Source organism: Vulpes lagopus, chromosome 4 (genome assembly GCF_018345385.1).
Source record: "Vulpes lagopus strain Blue_001 chromosome 4, ASM1834538v1, whole genome shotgun sequence".
Classification (NCBI taxonomy): domain Eukaryota; kingdom Metazoa; phylum Chordata; class Mammalia; order Carnivora; family Canidae; genus Vulpes; species Vulpes lagopus.
In genome coordinates, this window is record NC_054827.1 from 33906472 (window position 1) to 33930821 (window position 24350).

At 33.5% G+C, this 24350-nt stretch overlaps 1 protein-coding gene across 1 annotated transcript in view; it reads right to left on the reverse strand.

Moving 5' to 3' along the window:
- The window catches only part of ADAM18 (ADAM metallopeptidase domain 18), a 271792-nt gene that overhangs the window by 124293 nt on the left and 123149 nt on the right, over positions 1-24350 (reverse strand). Inside the window, exons 21-24 of the mRNA XM_041751041.1 lie at positions 9793-9848; positions 6924-7002; positions 6259-6335; positions 4900-5077 (exon numbers count right to left, since the gene is read on the reverse strand). Coding sequence (XP_041606975.1) covers positions 4900-5077; positions 6259-6335; positions 6924-7002; positions 9793-9848 — 390 coding nt within the window. The remainder of the gene's footprint in view (positions 1-4899; positions 5078-6258; positions 6336-6923; positions 7003-9792; positions 9849-24350) is intronic.

The following is a 24350-nucleotide window of genomic DNA, read 5'->3' on the forward strand; positions in this document are numbered from 1 at the left end:
CACCCAGGGATCCCTGTATCTTCTTTTTAAAAATGTATTATAAATTTTACATAAAATTATCTACATCAGAGATATTTTGTGTTTGAGAAAACTTTCACTTAAATTTCAATAGTTTTTAATAGTTACAGGACTGTTTAGGTTTTCTATTCCATCTTGGTTGAGTTTTGATAGTGCATTGTTTTCAGGATATTGACCCATTTTATTTACATTGCCAAATGTATGTAGTTAGAGTTGTTTGCAGTATTGGTGATCTGGTTATAGATCAGAGATCAGAAAACTGGAGTGTTGCTTCCATATGCACAATGAAGTGAAACCTGGACAAACTACATATTAATGATTTTTACTTAACCCATCAAAAAAACTGATGCTACAGATTAAACCACTAACCAAAATCTGAAGAGAGAAATACTTGCAGAAACCAAGTATTTGCTTAGCTGGTAAGGATGACACCAAAAACCATATAAACTCATAAGAATATCCAGCTAGGAATTTTGGCTAAATTTCTAAAGGCCAAGCTTGGTGAGTAGAAAGTGTGAGGTCCCTGGCAGTCATTAAGATGGTTGATTTCACAGATTCTTACAGGCTTTTTCTTCAGGAATTCCATAAATTTAGATATAGTGCTGGCTGGTGCACAGGAACATCAGCCACAGCAGAAATTACCCAAACTGATCTCCTCTATCTCCTTTATGATACAAAAGACTTAATCTATCAGAGAAAGTGGAAAAGTGGTTTGTATCCTGAGGACACCGGTAAAAACTACAGCTGGGAGAAGAAAATGAATAAAAAGATCTGATTCTGGAAGGAAAGTAAAGAATACTTGTTAGGCCCAGTATTATATCTGGAGGAGAGAGTTGGTGACATTGTGAAGACTACATTCCCAAATCCAGGTTCATAGTGCCTTCCTAACATTGAGTTTTAATCCAAACATCAGAATTCCCCTGTTCTCTGCTCCATGTCCAATTCATGACCTGTGCTAAAATGTCTCAAAAAAAATATAGGAAAGACAGTAGGAAGATCTGAAAGAGATGGATTTTATCTAAAAATACAAAACAGGTGGAAAAATACCAAGCTAAACAGAACAGATATTCCTCTAGCAAATTTTCATTCACCTTAAGCAAAAGATATTACTAAATGGAATGTGAAACATGTGGTAAATACACTGAGGGTAGCAATAGTGAAAACATACACAAACAGATCTATATTCTGAATATATTAACAGAAAATTTCAAGTTAAATACCCAGAAGAAAGGTATTCTCATCTCCAAACCTAAAATTAATATTTAATTCAATATCTACTGCCTTATGTAACACATTTAGGTTTCACAAAAGAGAAAGAGGGGAGGTATAAAGACAAGAAAGAAGAAAACGCAAAATAAAAGCTAACAATCATGAGAGATCAGTCTTATGAATGAAACAGATGTTGGAACTATTGGAAGATTTAAAGCAATTCCAGTTAATATGTTAAAGGCACTGGTGGAAAATATTAAACAACATGCAATATGAGATATGTAATTTCAACACCAAATACTTCTACAACAACTGCCCAATATGGAACGTAGTTGGTATCCTTATCCATATGTCTATGCGCACTTTATTTTAACATTGAGTGTCTTTGCATTGTGTTCTTGATAAGCCAATGTTTATAACTTGGCAATTAGAAATGATCTGGAAAAAAGAAAGAGGTTGCCTGCTTGCCTCTCAGAGAAAACAAAATCAGTATTATAATTTTCTCACTAACTTCTGGACAAAACCAATGAATGTGTAGTCAGAGTTTGGCAAACGTATCTTCTATTACTTTAAATAAGAATTAATAATGACATATCATATAAAAATGAAAAAAATACAGAACAACACTAAAAAGTTCCCCACAGGAGGATGCTGTGACAGCAGATATAAATTACAAAATTTTTACAGGAAAAAAATGTGGAAAACAAGTTTGAAGAATACAAACAAATGGACCTAATGAACATCTGTAAAACACTACACAAAATAACTCCAGGATATATAGAGAAACGTATATACTAAGGTCATATGCACTATCTGAATATGATAAAAGTCAATTCAAAATAAATACCAAGAGGGGCATCTTGGTGGCTCAGTGGTTGAGTGTCTGCCTTTGGCTCAGGTTGTGATCCCAAGGTCCTGGGATTGAGTCCCACATCAGGCTCCCCACAGGGGCCTGCTTCTCCCTCTGCCTATGTCTCTGCCTCTCTCTGTGTGTCTCTCATAAATAAAATCTTTAAAAATACCAAGAAAAATATCTAGAAAATGTCTAATTATGCACACTTCTAAATTTCCCATAGGTCAAAGGAAGGATAACAAGGCAAATTTTAAAATGTCACATTAGGGCAGCCTGGGTGGCTCAGCAGTTTAGTGCTGCCTTCAGCCCAGGGCCTGATCCCAAAGACCTGGGAATGATTCCCACATCGGGCTCACTGCATGGAGCCTGCTTCTCCCTCTGCCAGTGTCTCTCCCTCTTTATCTCTCCCTCTCTCTGTGTGTCTCTCATAATAATAAAATATTTAATAAAAAATAAAATGTCACACTAAGAGATTATAAATACATGGTATGTGAAACTCAAGAAATGAGAATATATCAATTAAAATCAGGTTGAGAAGCTCCAAAAATTCTCCCCTACATAAAATCAAGAGAACTGGCAAAAGTTGTTAGAATCAACTTTTTTTCAGATCTCTAGAAATTAACAAATGGTTTGTAGCCATCAAGGGAATGCTTATTCAAGAAAAATAACTAACCTGGGTAAAAATAGTGGAATTTGAATTTGCTCTTGTATTTTCCCCCATTAGATGAGAACTAGTAGCCCAAATTTAAAGTTAACACTAGCAGACTGGAAATATCCAGAAAAAAAAAAACAGAATGTGGCTGGAACAACTTCAAAATCTTAGTTCCAAAGAAATGTCATGACTTGATCTATTTATTTTTTTCCTAGAAGATCTATTTCAGGTTGTCCATATTGACCTAAATCACATTTTACACATTGCGAAAAGCCCTTTTTCCAAAGGCATTTGTTTAAAAAAATTAAAGGATTTTTTTTTTAAGTTTACAGTTGTCTGGGGCAGTGAATGACCATGGGGCAAACAGTAGACCAATAAAAAGACTTAGAGGAAAAGCTGGAGAATAAGATATTCACACAGAGCTTTGAAAAACTGTGACAAATTTCTGGGAATCTGGCAGTCATACACATGTATCAGGCTAAGTGTATCTCCAAGACTGTATGCATACGTAGGAAAGACCTGAGAAGACTCTAAACTCTCACTTCTGACTGATCTGGAGGCTCTCTGCAAGCAGAGAAAAAAGCGGAAAGGCACTGTTGTTAACTGCCTGGCTGAGGGACAAAGGCACACTCCAACAGGCACAGAGAGACTCTCAATAAGAAATGGGAGACTTATTGGTTCCAAGCATTTAAAGAGCTGTGTCTGATCACTTACCCACCAAAAAGATAACAGAATAGAGACTTCCATGGCTACATACAACTCTGAATACAGACTTAGAAAACCAGTTAAAAATTCACTAAATGAACAACAACTGCAATGAGTAGCAACAGTATTTGATGGATGGAGATCTGATTTCCAGTTGTCACACTGTATTATATGGACTGACTAGTTTCAGTTTTCAAAACATTATGGGACCTGAAAAAAGACCTAAAGTATAAGGCATATACAGGAAAAAAGTCATCAACAGAAATTGTCCTTGAGGAAAATTAGACATTGGATTTACTAGGAAAACACCTTAAATTAGGTATTTTGAATAATTTCAAAGAATTAAAAGAAGTTATGTATACATAAGTGAAGGAGACTATTATAAAAAGTCTCACTAAATATATAAATAAGGGCATAAAAATATTTAAAAAAACATCAATATCAATAGAAATTCTCATATTGAAAAATATAATAATTGAAATAAAATATTCATTAGAGAGGCTCCACATCAGATATAAGCAGACAGAAGAAAGAAATAGGGAACTTGCAGACAGATCTATTGAGATTATAGAATCTGAGGAAGAGAAAGAAACAAGAATGGGGCAAAATAAACAAAATCTAATAGACCTATGGGGCACTATCAAGCATACCAACATATACATAATGGAAATATCAGAAAGTGAGGGGGCAGGTAAAAGAGCCAAAGACTTTCAAAGAATTAATGGCCCATAATTTCCCAAATTAAGTGAATAACATTAATGTACACAAAAAAGAAGCTCAGTGAATTCCAATTTAGATAAGCCAAAACAAACAAAAACCTAATCAGAGACACAGTATAAGAAAAGTGTCATTAACTAAAGATAAAGAGAGAAACTTGAAAGAAGCAACAGAAGAAAGTACTCATTAGATACAAGGAACACTCAATAAGATTAATGACAGTTCATCAGCGATCATGAAGGGCCTAAGATCTGATTTAAAACGTTCAAAATGATGAAAGAAAAACATCTGTGAAACAAGAACTCTATATGTTGCTAACTGGTAAATTAAGAGTTTAACAATATACAAATGATTATCTATGTTAGAAAGGTATATTCTCGTAGTACATAAAGCCATACATAAAAATATGAAAAGTAATTTTACCAAGGCAGTGATAACTTGTCTTCCTTAAGTGTTTTTATTTATATAGCCTTCATTCTTCCTGGTTTCTAAATTTTACTCAATAATATGCATTCTTGCTTGAATAAAATAAAAAATAAGATATGTAACAGAATTCATTCTAATAAGCTTGAAATGCCTTATTATATAACTTTTCATATATTTTAGGCAGAATATGGGTGTTTTATTTAAAAATGTAGAAGGAAGATATTAAATTTGATATTTCTACTCCACAGCTACATAGTTTCTTTCCACAACACAATTCTACATAATTTCACAGTATGTCACAATATCAAAATCCTGTTACCTGTGAGCTTAAATTATCTTTATAAGGTTGGTTTTTCTGCCAACTATTGCTGTAATTTTCTGCTAACAGTGGTATATCTGGATGATCATTTTTCACTTGATAAATTATGTGCTCAAAGCTTGCTGAAGATTCCAATGGCTCAATTCCAAAGGTGATGTTTCCAAACTGAAGGAATCCCCTGAATATTTAAAAGGCAATAATATAAAACCATACAAGTGATTCCATCAAATCTAGAATCTATGTGAAAAAGGTTAAAAATTTTAAACAATTAAATTTATGAAATACTTTAGGTGTTTCAAAAATTTAAAAGAGCTAAAAGAAACTATATATAAAAAACAAAGGAAAATATTATAATGATGTCTCACTAAATAAGGAATGTCAACAAAGGCACGGAAATTATAAAGAAGAAATCAATACAAATTTCAGTTTGAAAAAAAGTAAGAAACATTTTATTTTCCTGTTTTTCTCAGTTTACCATTAGTAACTGAGATACCCATCTGCCTTAGTTTTGCTCAAATATTAAAGGACAAAATATATTGTGAAGTATTTTATATTACCTGTAGAGTAGTCATATTTATTCAAGAATATTAATTAAGGCCAAGTGCTTGTTGAAAATCAAGCACTTAAAAAAAAAAAAATCAAGCACTAGTTGAGAATTCTAAGAATAAAGTTCATGTTCTTATAGAGATTAGAATAAGGGATAGCAGGCATATAAAGTGTATATCTAAAGAGGTGGTTAGCTATGAAAACCACATTAAATGAATGCCAATTTTTCTGAGTTGACATGAGTAAATTCTAGAAATTAGGCAACCAAAACCAAAAGAAAGTTAGAATCCTTTTCTTCTTTGCTCTGGACCAGTATTCCTCTAATAATACCTTTCTCTTGCCACCATCATGGGTGAAAATCACTTATCCCTGCCCTTTACTTCTGAGGGACCTTCTTAATTAGTTGTTTTATGTCTGATACTGACTGTATCTAAACAGAAAGCATACAATATGTGCATATTGAAATAACTAATTCACATCATTTTCCATAACTATTTGAGATAATTGAAAGATAATGCAACAATATAATTTAGTTCTAAAGTTTCCTTTACTGAAACCATCCCCTTCTGCACAGTATTTTGAACAAAAAAATAAACAAAACAACAATAACAAAAAACCTCCAGTCAGGATGCCCTGGAGTGATTTCATTTGAATGGGCACTAAAGCTCTGCTGTTAATATTGATATTAAAAAGTAAGGCCATCATAAAGGAAACTCAGATTTGGATTCTCCTTAAGCCTTCTCAGATTTATGTCTGCTAGCCACTGTTTCATTTTAGTTTTTCATGTATAAATATCATGTAAGATGCTATTACCTGAGTCCAGAACAGATGCTGAGTGTTGCAAGTGAATTTGGAATATCTGCAACATATCCTTGGTAATGACAATGCATCTGAAAAACAATATAGAAACTTAAATAGGGTAGCCCGGGTGGCTCAACGGTTTAGTGCCACCTTCGGCCCAGGGCCTGATCCTGGAGACCCGGGATTAAGTCCTATGTCAGGCTCCCTGCAAGAAGCCTTCTTCTCCTTCTGCCTGTGTCTTGGTCTCTCTCTCTCTCTCTCTCTCTCTCTCTCTGTGTGTCTCTCATGAATAAATAAAATCTTTTAAAAAAATAAACATAAATAAATTCTTTATGAATAAAAATGTATTTGCAAACATTATAAGGATTAAATATGTTAAAATAATTGAAAATAATAAGATTGTGTATCATATAGATTTTCAAAGAAAAAGGGGTTTTGACGACTCTTTTTTATTTTGTGCCACCAAGGTGTCAATGAATATTCTTTCAGTCTGGGTTTAATCTCTATCACATATCATTTTTAAGTACAACAATCAACCACATAATAGGTCATAATTATACAGAATAAAATATTTAAATTAAATTGTCATCCTGGAATAAATATATTCCAAAGAATGATATGGCCACTTCAATTAAAAAAACATCTTATAATAAATATCTAAGACATCTAGAGCTTACCTTAAAATATGAAGATTCTGAATGCAAAAATCCAGTTTCATTATATGTATAAACCAAAAAGTTATGGGATAAGAATGAGCTAAGAAAAACAAAGATAAAAAAATATGGTTGAGTCATGAGTTTAACATGAATATAAACATTAAAAATAAATGTGAAATATATAGAATTCATATAGCAATATGCTTTAATTAGAACAGACTGAATTCTCCATATCAGATAATAGTGTGTGGGCCTGTGTATGTATTTATCTAACAAATATTTACTGAGTGCCTATTAATTGATCTTTTCTAGGCATTAGGATACAGCAACAAACAAAAGACAAAACCACTGATCCTCATGACAGTGAGAAACATATGGCTTAGATGTTAAGCCATGTTATAAATAAGGCTTGGATGAGGAAGTTGGTTGCAAAGTGTAGATAGGATAGGATGAATAGATTGTGTAGAGACCTGAAAACAAGCTATATGAACTTGCATAGAAATATTATTCAAGACAGAGTTAGGAAAAAATGCAAAGACCCTGAGGCCAAAGTATGCATTCTGTATATAAAGAACAACTGGAGTGATGCAACTGGAATGAGAAAGTTTGATTGAAGATGAGAGACAGTAGTAAGAGATGATGTCACAGAGATAAGAAGCCATTAGAAGATTATGAACAGATAACCGATAAGATTGGAACAATATTTTATTTTATTGGGATCCCTGGGTGGCGCAGCGGTTTGGCGCCTGCCTTTGGCCCAGGGCGCGATCCTGGAGACCCAGGATCGAATCCCACGTCCGGCTCCCGGTGCTTGGAGCCTGCTTCTCCCTCTGCCTATGTCTCTGCCTCTCTCTCTCTCTGTGTGACTATCATAAATTAAAAATAAATAAATTAATTAAAAAAAAAAACTTACTCCTGTAGAATTTCCTATAAAAAAATATTTTATTTTATTTATTTTATTTTATTTTATTTTATTTTATTAAGTTTTATTTATTTAAGTAATCTTTACACCCTATGTGAGGCTCAAACTCACAACCCTGAGATTAAGAGTCCTATGCTCTTCTGACTGAGCCAGTCAGGTGCCCCTCAGACCAACATTTTAATAGAATCAGACTGAATGCTGTGTTGAAAATGATCTGTAGGGCAAATAAATAGAAGCAGAGAGAGAGAGCAGTTAGGCTTTTACAATCATCCAGGCAAGATATGATAATGACTTGAACCAAGACAGTAGTAGTAGTAGAGGTCCAATTGTGGATATATTTTGAAGGTTGACAAGGAATTTAATAATCCATTGGAGTGTAATAATCCATTGTGAGGGAAAATAAAAGAAAAAAAGATTTAGAGGATAACTTCAAGGTTTTGTTTTTACAAACTAGAATAAAATTGCCATTTACTGAGATGACTGAGAAATAATAAGTTTTGGAAAAGGATAAGAAGTACATTTTGGATAGAAGTATGAGAATTCTAGCAAACACTTGATTTTCAAACAAGTAGTCAGATAAATGAATATGGTGTTCACTGAAGAGGAATAAAGTAGAGATATAACTCGGGAGTAATCAGTACATAAATGGTATTTAAAGCTACAAGAGAGGGTCAAATAACCAGGTGATTGAAAAACAAGATTCAAGAAAAGCACCTTAGAGTACTCTAAGATTGGAGAGTTGAGGAAGAATTTTAAAAAACAAATAAGATGAAACAAATAAACAAAACTGAAATAATAAACACAATGGTAATAATTAAGCCAAAAGTCTGCAGTGTTCTAGAAGCCAAATGAATAAAGTATTTTTGAAGGAGATACTGATCAGCTATACAAAATATTGCCACTTAGTCAAGAAAAATGAAGACTAAAAAGTAACTGGCATTCAAAAACATGAAGCTGTTTCTTATCAAGAAACAATTAAGATGGTCTTCTAAAAGAACATTTTTTAGACATTAAAGATCAACATATGGGGATACTTTGGTGGCTCAGTCAATTAAGCATCTGACTTCATGATCTCAGAATCCTGGGATCAAGCCCTGCATTGGGCTCCCTGGTCAGCAAGGAGTCTGCTTCTCCCTCTATGCTCGCCCTATCTCTCTTTCAAATAAATAAATTTTTTAAATCTTTAGGAAAGAAAGGCCAACATATGTTTAATGGTCATGAGTTAGGTAAGAACAGTCATAAATTAACTGATGAGTTTTCTTCAGCCTTGTTCATCTACAGAGATGTAAGACAGACAAAATCCAGTTGTTACAAATATATATTTTCAAAGATGCAGACAGAGAAGAAGCTGTTTGATTCTACTTAGATGAAATTTTGAGAAAATGTAAAATAGGATACAGAAAGTAGATTGACTATTGCCTGGACTGGTGAGAGGAAACAGGGATTAAATGTGAAATGGCATGAGGATCTCATATAGGATGTGAAATATTCTATAACTGATTTATGGTTAATGGTTGCAATTCTGCATTCAGAATTATACACTTGAATTAGTTTTATGACATAAGAATGTACCCAATAAAGTTGTTAAAATAAATACATATGTAATTAATACATTCATAAAATGTATGTTGTTAGTTGAATTTCCTGCCAATAACCACTTGATGTATAATTGTTTGATTTTATGTCAGACATACTTAACATATAATTTGCAGTTCTTGAGTTCAATGGTTTTATAAGTTGAAGATATACAAATAAGTAGCTTATTTCTTAATGTGAAAATTACAAACTAGAAAATTAAAATCCAACTTTCTATTATTCAACATTCTACTCATCTATTATTCAGGACTTAATTAATCCTAATTGAAAAACAGATTGAACAGTCTACATTATATTGCATTCTTAAATTAAATTGTATACCAAAATAGTTAAAAAATGAAATCTAAGCTTTAATGGAAAATTATATCTTACTGTTTTCTGAGATGCAGAGTGTATGGTTTTTCATCAATTGTAATGATATAAATCACCTGAAATAAGCAAATAAATAAAAATGACTTAGTAAATCAGAAATATATAAAATGAAACAGTACTTTTTCTCAAGACTCACTCTGCAGGGTGGAGCAGGGGCGGTGTTCAAGATAACAAGCTAAGAAGATCCTGAACTCACTCTCTCTCCCATGGGTACAACCAATATACAACTGCATATGGAGTAATTTACTCTGAACAAAACTGGATGAACAAAGACAAAAAGGACGGCATTGAGAGAGATAGGAGAGATAAAGACACCATTTTGCCAAAAAAAAGACGAAAACAAAAAACACTCCAGCAGGGTGATAATCACCCAGACTGGGAAGTGGGATGGTGGTGGTGGAAAAAGAATTAAAAATGAAGATAAGTAAGACACCATTGGTACAACATCAAATGGAATAGTACTTAGATTACAGTGATCCCAGAAGGAGCAGAGAGATAGAGAAAAGCCAGAAAACTTATTTGAAAAAAATAATGACTGAAAAATTCCCTAATATGAGGAAGGAAACAGATATCCAGATCCAGGAAGCCTAGACAGTCTCATAAAATAAATTCAAACAGATCTACACCAAGATATATTACACTGAAAATAGTCAAATTAAAGATAAATTCGTAAAAGCAGCAAAAGAAGCACAACTTAATACATGCAAGGAAATCTCATAAGTCTATGACTAGATTTTTCAGCAGAAACAATGCAAGCCAGAAGAGAGTGACATGATATATTCAAAGTGCTGAATGGAAAAACTTCTAACCAAAAAGTCTCTACCCAGCAAGGCTATTATTCTGAATTGAGTAAGAGATTGTTTTCCAGTTAAGCAAAACCTATTTTTTATCACTAATCTGGCTTTAAAAGTACTGTTAAAAAGACTTCTCTAGGGCAGGCCAGGTGGCTCAGCAGTTTAGCATGGCCTTCAGCCCAGGGCCTGATCCTGGAGACTTGGGATCGAGTCCCACATCGGACTTCCTGCATGGAGCCTGCTTCTCCCTCTGCCTGTGTCTCTGCCTCTCTCTTCTCTCTGTTCATTCTCATGAATAATAAATAAAATCTTAAAAAAAAATACTTCTCTAAACTGTAAACTGAAATGATACCAATTAATAACAAGAAAATATATAAAAGTAAAAAGGCTAACCGGAAAAGGTAAGTGCACAGTAAAGGTAGTGGATCAATTACTTATTAAGCAAGTATAAAGATGGTAAAATAATCACAAATACATACAAAAAGTAAATACACAAAAGAAAAATGAGAAAGGAACCTAAACATAGCACTAACAAAAGACATCAAACCACAAGGGAAGAGAGAAAGACAAGAAGAAAGGAACAGAGAGGAACAAAAAAAAAAAAAAAAAAAAAAGAGCCGAAAAACAATTAGTAAAATGGTAATAACTACATGCCTATCAATAGTTACTGTAGAGGTAAGTGAACTCTATAACCAGAAGAAATAAGTGGTTGAATGGATTAAAAAAATAGGACTGTGTTCTGTGTTCTACCCACATGAAACTAATTTCAGAGGAAAGGATACACATGAGCTGAAAAGTGCAGGGATGGAAAAGGATATTCCACAGAATGAAAACAAACAAAAAAGCTGGCACAGCTATATTCATAACCAAAAAAATAGACTTTAAGACAAAGACTGAGGACACGTGGGTGGCTCAATGGTTGAGCATCTGTCTTTGGCTCAGGTCGTGATCCTGGGGTCCTAAGACTGAGTCCTGTATTGGGCTCCCTGCAGGGAGCCTGCTTCTCCCTCTGCCTATGTCTCTGCCTTTCAGGAATAAATAAGATCTTTCAAAAAAATAAAACAAAGACTATAATAAAGAAAGATATTACATAATGATAAAAGAAAGATATTACATAATGATACATAATGGGTCAGTTAAATAAGAAATTACATTCATAAATACATATGCAAAAAAATACATATGCACCCAAAATAGGAACACCGAGATACATAAAGCAAATACCAATGTATATAAGCAGAGAAATTAAAAGTTATACTGGGGCACCTGGGTGGCTCAGTCAGTTGAGCATTGGACTCAGTTTCAGCTCAAGTCATGATCTCGGGATTATCAGATTAACCATTCAGTGTGGAGCCTGCTTGAAATTCTCTCACCCTCTTCCTCTGCCCCTCTCCCTATACCCGTGCCCTCTGTCTCTCTCTCTCAAAAAAAAAAAAAAAATGTGTGTGTGTGTGTGTGTGTGTGTGTGTGTGTGTGTAAAAGAGTAGGGGCTTTAACCCCAACTTATCTCAATGGATAGATCAACCAGACAGAAAATCAATAAGGAAATACTGGTCTTAAAAAAACATCAAACCAGATGGACTTAATAGTTCTACAAAGAGTATTCCATCCAAAAGCAATAGAATATGCATTCTTCTCAGATGCACATAAAACATTCTTCAGGACAGGTCACATGGTAGACCATAAAACAAGACTCAAAAATCAAGAATACTGAAATCATATCAAGTATCTTCTCCAAACACAATGGAATAGAAGCAGAAATCAAGTTCAAGAAGAAAACTGGAAAAAACACGGATAGAGATTTAACATGTTAGTGAGCACTCAATGAATCAACAAAGAAGTCAAAGAAAAAATACCTAGAGATAAATGAATATAGAAATACAACATATCAAAATCCTTGGGATACAGCAAAAGTGGTCTAAAAGAGATCATAGCAACACAATCCTACTTTATAAATCTAACTCTTTACCTAAGGAGCTAGAAAACAAATCTCTAGGTCAATAGAATAAAGAAAATAATAAACATCAGAGAAGAAATAAGTGAAAACAGACAAAAAATAGAAAAGATCAATGAAAGTAAACTAGCTCTTTGAAAATATAAGACAAAATTGACAAACCTTTAACTAAATTAACAATAAAGTCAAAACCAAATAAACAAAAAACAATAAAAAGAACACACTAATAAAATCAGAAATGGAACAGAAGTTAAAATTGACAGCACAGAAATCTAAAAGATCATAAGAGACTATTATGAACACACCAACAAATTTGATAACCTACAAAAAATGTATAAATTCTTGGAACATACAATTTTTTAAAACTAAATCATGAAGAAACAGAAAATCTGATTACTAGTAAGGAGATGAATTGACAATCAAAAACCTCCCAACAAACAAAAATGCATGATCATATGGATCACTGTGAATAGATTCAAAAGAAAAAAAAAACTTGAAAAAAAAACATGCCTGAAGAAGCGGAAACATTTCCAAATACATTTTTTGAGGCCAGCATTAGTATAATACCAAAACAAACAAGGACAATGTGAAAAATTAAATTATAGGCCAATATGTTTGGTCAACACAGATGCAAAAATCCTCAAAAATTATTACCAAATCAAATCCAACAATACATTAAAATGACTATACAACAAAATCAAGTCAGATTTATTCCAGTAATACAAGAATGCCTCAACATTTGCAATCAATAAGGTGATACACTTCAACAAAATGAAGGATAAAAATCATATGATGCAGAAAAAGTATTCATATGTTTTCCATAGATGCAGAAAAAGTATTCAATAAAATTCAACTCCAATCATAAAAACTCTCAGAAAAGTGCTGATAGAAGAAATGTACCTCACCATAATAATGGCCATATATGACTAACCCACAGCTAACACCCCAATAGGGAAAACCTGAAAGCTTTTTTTTTTGAAGTTCAGGAACAAGACAAGAAACCACTCTCACCACTTTTATTCTGCATTGTGTTGGAAGTCCTAGCCACAACAATTAGTCAATAAAAAGAAATAAAAGGCATCCAAAATAGAAAAGAAGAAATAAAACTGTCACCCTTTGCAGGTGGCATATGATATATACAAAGATACCACCACCAAAAAAACAAAAACAAAAAACCCACAATTAGGAAGAATAACTTAAGTAAAGCTGCAGAATATAAAATTAGTTTGCAAAATTTGTTAAATTTCTATATACTAATAATGAATTACCAGAAAAATAAATTAAAAAACAATAATGTTTACATCAAAAAGAGTAAAATATCTAGAAACAAATTTTACCAAGGAGGTAAGATGTCTGTACAAAGAACTATAATATATTGATACAATAAATTTAAGAAGGGACAAATGAGTGAAAAGGTATTCTGTGTTTGTGGACTGGAATAATTAATATTGTTAAAAAGTCCCTATAAGACCATGGTGCTATCAGGATGGGCAAGTGTCCCAGTTTTTCCGCTGCCAATAGTCACTGAGAGATCAGAAGTGGCCTGATGAAAAATACAAGAAAGCCCATTTGTGCACAGATCTGAAGGGCAATCTTTTTGGAGGTTCTTCCATGCAAAGGGAATTGTACTGGAAAAAGTAGAGGTTGAAGCCAAATAGCTAAATTCTTTCATCAGGAAATGTGTCAGGGTGTTAGCTGATCAAGAATGTCCCAAAAAAATAACAGCTTTTGTACCCAATGATTGTTGTTTGAAAATGATGAAATTCTGGTTTCTAGATTTGGTTGCAAAGGTCATGCTGCCAGTGACATTCCTGGCGTTTGCTTTAATGCTGTCAAAGTAGGCAGTGTCTCTCTTTTGGTCTTATACTAAGGCAAGGAAGAAAAACCAAGATCATAAGTTTTGATGGTGAAAACATGACAGTAATAAATTTTCATGTCAAAAAAGTCCCTACCACCCAAAGCAATCTATAGATTCAATGCAATCTTTATCAAAATTTTAACAGCGTACTTCACAGAAAAACAACAAATGATTCTAACATTTGTATGAAACCACAAAGGATCTCTAACAGCCAAAGCAATCTAGAGAAAGAAGAACAAAGCTTAAATATATTACTCTCTTTAATTTCAAACCTATTTTAAAGCTATAGCAATCAAAACAATATGGCACTGGCACAAAAAATGGACATGGATCAATGGAAGAGAACTGAGAGCTCAGAAATAAGTGACATACATATGGACAGTTTATGACAAAAGATCCAAGAACACCATGAACAAAGGACTTTCTTTTCAATAAATAGTGTTGGGGAAAAAACTGGTTATTTATATGCAACAGAATTAAGCTAGACCACTATCTTAACACCATACACTATCTTAACACCATAAATACACCGTGAATTAAAGACCTGAATGTAAGACCTGAAACCATAAAAGCCCTTGAAGAAAACATAAGCAGTAAGTTCCTTGACATTGGTCTTAGCAATGCTTTTGTGGATCAGATTCCAAAGGCTTTGGAAAAAAGGCAAATATAAACAAATGGGATTATATGAAACTAAAAAGTTTTTGCACAGCAAAGGAAATCATCATTAAAATGAAAAGTCAGTCTACTAAATGGGAGAAGATATTTGCAAGTCATACATCTGATAAAGGTTACTATACAAGATACACAAAAGAGCTTATACAACTCAGCACCAACAACAAAATCTGATTTAAAAAAAAAAATTGGCAGAGGATCTGAATAGACTATTTTCCAAAGAAGGCATACAGATGGCCAACAGGGACATATGAAGATATTCAACACTACTAAATATCAGGGAAATGCAAATCAAAACCACAATGAGAGATTATCTCACACCAATTAGAATGACCATTATAAAAAAGACAAGAAATAGCAAGTGTTGGAAAGGACATGGAGAAGAGGGAACACTTGTACACTATTGGTGGAAATGTAAATTGATGCAGCCACTATGGAAAATAGTACGGAGATTCCTCAAAAAAAATAGGAACAAAATTACCATATGATCCTGCTGTTCCACTGTTGGTTATTTATCCATAGATAATACTTATCAAAAACAAACACTTATTCAAAAAGATATATGTACTTCTATGTTCACTGCAGCAATATTTACAATAGCCTAGAAATGGAAACTACCTAAAAGTCCTCAATAGATGAATAAGTAAAGATGATGTAATATATATATATATATATATATTACATATATATATATATATATATACACACACAGATGCACCCCATGAAATATTACTCAGCCACAAAAAGAATGAAACCTTGCCATTTATGACAGCATGAATGAGCCTTGAAGGTTTAATGCTAAATGCAATAAGTCAGAGAAAGACAGTGTATGATTTCATTTATACATGGTACCTAAAAAGAACAAAACAAATGAACTCAAAAAAACCCCAAAACTCATAGATAAAGAGAACAGTTGGTGGTTACCAGAGTGTAAAGAGGGTCAGGAGTGGGTAAAGTAGATAAAGGAGATAATTTGTATGTTTATGGATGGTAACTAGACTTTAAATGATGATCACTTTGTAGTGCATACAGATGTTGAATTATAATATTATATACCTGAAACTTATATAATGTGTGCCACTTTTGCCTCAATTTAAAAAATGACACAATCTCTTTAGAATATTAGTGTATTCTTCAGAATTTATTATTCTAAATATTAAGAATCTATTATTCTAGTACATTTAGGATTACAGTGTTTAATGCATAGGGCTTTTTTTGAAAAGAAAAAATGCAACTACATTTTGAAAAATATAATTCAACATTATAATTGTCTCTATTTAGGAAAATATAAACTTTACTAGTCAAAATGAAAGGCATGGCTGCAGGCTTACATCCCACACCAATTATAATGAAATAAGAAATTTACATTATATATGTATATATATATATATATATATATATATATATATAACATACATACACATACTACTATATATACTTAGAGCCACTTAGCAATTCTCAACATATAAAACTGAGGGAAAAAGACCCAAGAAACATGTTAGTAGGGAATGCTGCAGCTCCAGGAATAGGAGCTCTAATAAGAGAACTGAGTTGTAACTGTGCTCATTATTCTCATGTGGTGGCATTCCGGAACAGGAGAGGACTTAGTGTGTGTTTACACAGTCAGTGTACTATCTCCATAAAGGCAGACAGACATCTATTCTAGCAAATGCACAATTTCTTTCCAAAACAAATCAGTTACAAGAAAGATCTCTAATTTTAAGCTGGAATGGAGTCTGTGAGCTTGAGAGAGGCCAGTGATGCTTATGAATGAAAACATCTAGGAAATACAAAATCACATAGACTCAGAAGACCATATGACTAATAATCCAGAACTGAGGCAAATCTTATCACTGTCATTCCTCTAATCTGTTGTAATGTACTAGAGCAGAACCAATGCATTATCTCAGACCAAATTCAAAACAGAGGCAAAGTCTAATAGAATCTTAACTACAATAGCAAGTACACAATAGAAAAACAATTTAACTTCTGAGGAATATCTACATCAAAAAGGAAAGGTATCAAATTCAACAAATGAAATAAATTACTCCCCAGAAAAGCATAAAGTATGTAATACAGGACCTGAAAAAATAAGTACCTTTAAGATCCTTACAGAAGAAACAGTATGTATTACACCTCAGAATTAGAGATTAAATGGAATGGAATAGTATTCTAAAAATGTTAACACTTAATGAACATTTGTCATATGCCTATCACACAGTCTTAAACACTTTACATGTTTTTTAAAAAATTATCCTCACAATAATAATAATTTTCATCTTGAGGAAAGGAGATTAACTCTCCTAAGATAACACATTTAATGAATATTAGAACTTGACAGAGAAACCATATACTTTGTGACTATATTACACTGCTAAAATGTGAAGAAGAGCAGAGAGTTCTTATTGAAGGAATAAAAGATAATTATGAAAATGATCCAATTATAGATCACACAAATTAAAATGTAATTGTTGATTTTTAAGTAAATTATTATCATCATGAGTAGGAGATTGGATATATCTGAAATATGAATCGATAAGATTGAACACAAAAGGTAAGAAAGTTCCTGAGATTAAACACAAAGTAATTTTATAAAGTGGAATATTTGCAAGAATAAATAAGAGAGAAGCTCTTTCCAAAACTCCCAACATTAGCTAATAAGAATTTATGTACATAAAAATAATACAGCAAAGAAGCAAGAGTTAAGAAATATTATTTCAAAATTGCTGAGAAATGAAGATTTAGGTATGTTTATTTCATTTACTCACTATGGGTACTGTAGGAAATTAATTACAAAAAAACTAACAAAAAGTGAAGGACCTTGTATAGTCAGTCATCAAAATACTAAGGAAGAACAAAGTTGAAGCCATCACATTGCCCACTTTCAAGATTTTCCATAAACCTATCATAAACAAGACAGCATGGTATTGGCCAAAGAGAAAAGAAGGGCTTAGAAATAGAGCCCTCCAAAATATAATCAACTGATGTTTTTAAAGTGCAAAGGTGCTTTGGTGGTGCTGTGAAAACTGGATGTCTATAGCAAAATGATGAAACTCAACCCAAACCTCATACCTTACACAAATATTAACTTTAAAAATATAGACTTCTTAAAATATTTCTCTAATAAATCATTAGAGGAAACTTAGGTGTACTTAGTGTTGGTAAGTTTTTAGATATGATAGAAAAATCATAATCCATAAAAGAAAAATAATAATAAGTTGGATTTATTTAATTTAAAATATTTTGTTAGCATTATTAAGACAATGTTAAGACAAAAAAAAACATGCTATAGACTGGGAAAAAACTGTAAATCACTTACCTAATAAGAAAAAAAATGTGTGCAGAATATACAAAGAACATGTAAAATGCAACAGTAAGGAAACAAACAATCCAATTAAAAAAGGAGTAAAAGATCTGAACAGATATCTTACTAAAGAAGATATACAGATGGAAAATAAGAATATGAGAATATGTTCAACATTACTCTTACTAGGGAAATACAAATTAAAACCTCAATGAGATACTACTACACAAAAATTGGAAAGGCTAAACCCAGAACCTTGCAATACCAGATACTGGTGAGGATGTGGAACTCCTATTCATTGCTGGTGGAAATGCAAAACACAGTGACCTTGGAAGATAATCTGGAAATCTTATAAAACTAAATATAATCTTAATATACAATTTAGCAATTATTATCCTAGGTATTCATTCAGTTGATTTGAAAACTTATGTCTACAAAAATCTGCATATGAATGTTACTAACAGCTTTATACCTAATTGCCACAACCTGAAAATAAGCAAAATGTCCTATCATAGGGAACCAGATAAACTAAGATACATCTATACAATAGAATACTACTAGCAATGAAAAGCATGAATTTTAAAACAATAAACCAATACAGATAAATTTTAAATGTATATTGCTAAATGAAAGAAGCCACTCTGAAAAGGGGATATTCTGTGTAATTTCAACTATATGACATTCTAGAAAAGATACCATTCTAGAGACTAAAGAACAGATCATTTGTCAGGGGCTGGTTTTAGAAACAGTAATACAGCTGAAGCACAGGGGATATTTAAGGGAAATGAAACTATTTTGTAAAACTTCGTATTACTGGATACATGAAACTAAACCTTTGGTAAAACCCATAGACATATACAGAACAGTGAACTTTAATATATGCAAATTAAAAAAATAATTTAGAAGGTCAGGGGATCCCATGGTGAAGGGCAAACTATGACAAAAGCATCTAACTTTATTACAAATGCATGATATAACATCTGAAGAGATAAGAGACAAAATATTCTGACCTAAATGAAATAAGGAGAGAACTATAGGACTAAAGACAATAAAGTCTACATAGTACTATTCTAGTTAGAAATGATGGTCTCCAGCTCATAGATTTGATCTAGGGAAAGGCATCCTGTTACAAAGTAGGTGGCTCCTTCCCTCCCTGGAATCTTGAGGCCATATGTGCTGCTCACTCACAGAGAAATGGGTTAAAAATTCTGAAAACAACTGCACAACTCTACTGGAATTTAAAAACAATAATAAATGGATGATGGAGAGTGGGAGCCAGGTTTCTCACTGTGGTTCATGAGTAACCTGCAAACACACACCAAAGTGACAGAAAAGAATTCTAAAATGGTAAATGATCAGCCAAACTAACTTACTTTCATTCAAGTAGTAATGCAGTTTAGTTTACCACTTATAGATATGCCATGAATGATTCATGGAAGGATGAACTTCAGCAGGAAGAGAAGTAAACTATAAAGGAAGGACAGCTAGCAGGAAGCAGTGATAATCAATGACATCAATTCCATCCCTGCCATACTAGAAAGACTGGGTCTGAATGTGCTCTTCAGCTGCAAGAAACAAGAAATCTAGGCATGATAAGTAAAACAAATGCTCTGATACTTTAAACAATAGGTAGTACAAGATTATGATCATTGAGAGAAGGTAGAAAATTGAGATGGGAACTACAGTTGCCCTAGCTTCCTATCTCAATGAACTTTCTAGACTGAAGAAGGAGGATTGCCCCATATTCTGTTAATGAATATTAAATCACCTATACACAGAGTACAATTTCATGAGGCTGGGTGGATTAGTTTTCTATTGATGCATAACAAATTATCACAAACTGTAGTTTAAAACATAACATTTATTATCTTGTAGTTTCTATGGGTCAGGAGTCCATCAATATAATAACTGGGTTTTCAACATGTCAGCTGGTTTGTATTCTCACCTGAAGAAGAATCAATTTCTGCTTTCAATTCAATAAGTTTGTTGGTGAAATTCATTTCCTTATTGCCATAGAACTAAGAGGTTTAGGTTTTTGCTATTGGCAAGAGGCTCTTTTCATTTACGAGAGGCCACTTAGAGTTAACTGTCCCATGGCTGTCTCCGTGGACAGTACAAAATACGGCAAGTCGCTTTTACAACATCATTAGGAGAGTGAGACAGTTTATCTGTTGACAAAATAAATTTTTATGTAATATAACATAATAGGAGTGAAATCTACCTTCTGTCCTATAACACAATGTAATCAACAGAGTTATATCCATCAACATGGACATATTTTATTGATTACAAGAAGGTCACAGGTCCTTTCCACACTCACGGGTGGAGCTTTTTCAATGACACAAATACAAGAAGGTGGGAATCACTTGGTCAAATCAGGACCTGTCCAACACAATTACAAGGAACTATTAGGGAGTTGAGGAATAACTCTCATAGTTCACAAAGTTCTGAGAAATATCCAAGGTCTGATCAACTAGAGGAGAGAGATATCACTGAATGCTCACAACATTCAGTGGAGACCACAGAAGGATAAAATTCTAGTGATAAGAAGAAATTGGCCTTAGAGTAAGTGTTACTCTAAACATTCAACCTCTAAAATATCAAAAGCCAGCCTGAAATTGTCAATATGCTTGATAGATAACTGCCTACCAGAAATAAGTATAACACATTTTATAGAAAAAAAATTAAGCATTCTACGAAATAAAATTAGCAATGTTATTTAACCCGATTAAAAATAAATATATGTGGAGGCTTGAAATCAGCAAGATGGCAGGATAAAAGACTCCTTATATTCTCCTTTCCCACCATGGATCCACTGAATACATAATTTCACATGGATCAATTCCCTCTGGGAGAAATGCATAAATTAGTTGAGTGTCCCTAAACACTGGGTGACAGAGGGAAAATATTGAAACAGGAAGGAAAGTTTAATAATACCATAAAATGCACCCATGGAACAATGCCCTGCAATCAAGAGGGGGCCCACAGATCTCAGTTTATTCCTCAGGACCAAAGAATTTGAACCACACATCTAGCACCCAGATTTCTAAGGCAACCGCCCAAGGGGCTGACTTCCACATCACCTAGTTCAGAGAGGCAAGAAGGCTTGGCATTCATGATCCCCCAGATCCAAATTAAACAAGTATTTATTTTAAAAAGGTACATAATAACTTCTCATGACTATTTCCTTGGGCTCATTACAGAGGGGTCATGCAAGAGCAACCAAATCCTAGTTTCATCCTGGAAAAAAATATGACTGCTTATTTTCCCATTTGCAGTTTGAGGATCCAGCTTCTAATCAGACTCTATGTAGGTGCAGAATGGGATCCTCCCAGTAGCTTGAAAAAGTCAATGAGTACTTCCCCTTCCTTATCCCTCCTGGACTAATCAAACAATAAAACTAAGCTTCTAGCTTCTTCCTAGTAGGAGTTCATCCATACATCTAGAACTTCAACTTTTGTAGCTGCCACCTTAGTGCCTAGTTCTCAAATCACCTAGCTCTGGGACCTTACAGGGCTCAGCATTCACAAATCTCACAGACTCATGCTAAACTGGAAAAAAAAATATATATAGAAGGGTGAACACTTCCCACAGCTATTTCCTGGACTGAGAGCAGAAGGAACAGGAGACAATGCAAAGATTTGAAATTGTCCCTGCATACATCCTCAGCTGCTGCCTGGGGGTTGATCTTCTACTTAGCCTGCATTTGGGAGCTGACAATGTACATAATTAGTATCTGGCAGCTGTCAGGTACTAAATATGTACCTTGAGGTACTAATTTTGTACCCAACATGATGAAATTTCTTGTGCTTTCTCCCCTTGGCTCATCATCCAACTATAAAACTAAATCTCCATATTCTCCTTGAAAGGTGTTTGTCCACACATCTAAAGCCCCATCTCCCACAGCTGCCACCCAGCTATGGAAGCTAACAGGGCTTGGAATCCACAAGTTCCCTGGGAGCATGAAGAACAAAGAACAAAGCAGTGGAAGATGTAAAATCAGCTGTTTGTAGATGATATGATCTAATATATAGAAAATCCCAAAGATTACACCAAAAAGCTGCCATAACTAATAAAGGAATTCAGTAAAGTTGTAGGCTACAAAACCAACATCCCCCCAAAAATCAGTTGTTTCTATATACTAACAATGAACTAACAGAAGGAAAATTAAGAAAACAATCCCATTGACAATAACACCAAAAAGAATAAAATAATTTTTTTAAGATTTTATTTATTCATAGACACAGAGTGAGAGAGGCAGGGACACGGGCAGAGGGAGAAGCAGGCTCCGTGCAGGGAGCCCGATGCGGAACTCGATCCTGAGTCCCCAGGACCACACCCCAGTCTGCAGGCAGTGCCAAACTGCGCCACTGGGGCTGCCCAAGAATAAAATAATTAAGAAAAATTTAACTAAGGAGGTAAAAAAATATATACATTGAAAATTCTAAAATATTCATGTAAAAAATGAAAGACACTGGTAAATAGTTATCCTGGGATTATGGATTAGGAGGATTAATATTGTGAAATTGCCCATACTACTTAAAATGATCTACAGATTCAATGTAATCCTACCAAAATTCCAATGGCATTTTTCAGAAACAGAGAAGACAATACTCAATGAATGAAATGAGAAACATGCTTGATGGAATGAACAGCAGGCTGGAAGAAGCAGAAGAACAAATTAGTGACCTAGAAGACAGACTAATGGAAAGTAATCAAGCTGAACAAAAGAAAGAAAAATAATTATGAAAAAATAATGGACTTTAGAAATTCAGTGATTCCATCAAATGTAATATCATTCAGAGTACAGGACTTCCAGAAGAAGAAGAGAAAAAGAGGTACACATAATTTATCTGAAGAAATAATAGCTGAAAAATTCTCTAATCTGGGAAGGAAACAGAAATCCAGATTCAGGAGGAACAAAGAATTCCCAATAAAATCAACAAAAGGAGACACATCAAGACATACTCTAATTAAATTGGTAAAATATAGTGAAAAGATCTTAAAAGCAGCAAGACAAAAGGAGTCAAAAGAAAGCTGGAGTAGCAATACTTATATCAGAAAAAGTAACTTTATTTTTTAAAATATTTTCTCTATTTGAGAGATAGAGTGTGTGTGTGAGAGAGAGAGAGAGAAAGAGCAAAAGAAAGAATATGAGTAGTGGGGAGAGGATTAGAGGGAAAAGCAGACTCCCTGCTGAGCAGGGATCCTGATGCAGGGCTCAATCCCAGGACCCTGGGATGATGACCTGAGCTGAAGGCAGATGCTTAACCAACTGAACCACCTAGATGCCCCAGAAAAAGTAGACTAAAACAAAGACTGTAACAAGAGAAACACAGACTGTAAGAAGATAATTATTTATAATAATAAAGAAGCCAATCCAACAAGAAGATATAATAATTGGAAATATTTATGTGCCCAACACAGGAACACCCTAAAATATGTAAAAATATTAATAACAAACACAAAGGAATTAATTTATAACATGATAAGGGTAGGGGACTTCAACATCCTACTTATATCAATGGACAGACAATCTAAACAGAAAATTAACAAGGAAACAATAGCTTTGAATGACATACCAAAACAAATGGATCTAAAAGGCATATTAAGAAAATTCCATCCTAAAATAGCAGAATATACATTCTTTTCAACTGCACAGGGAACATTATTCAGAGTAGATTGTATTTTAGCCCACAAAACAAGCGTCAACAAATTCAAGAAGATCCAAGTCAGACCATGCATCTTTTCTGATCACAATCCTACCAAACTAGAATTCAATCACAAGAAAAAAATCTGGAAAGACCACAAATATATGCAGGTGAATAACATGCTACTAAACAATGAGTGGGTCAATCAGAAAACTAAAAATAAATAAATAAATAATAAATACATGGAAACAAAAGTCAGTGAAGACACAACAGTCCAAAACCTTTAGGATGCAGAAAAGGTAGTCTAAGACAGAATTTTATAGCA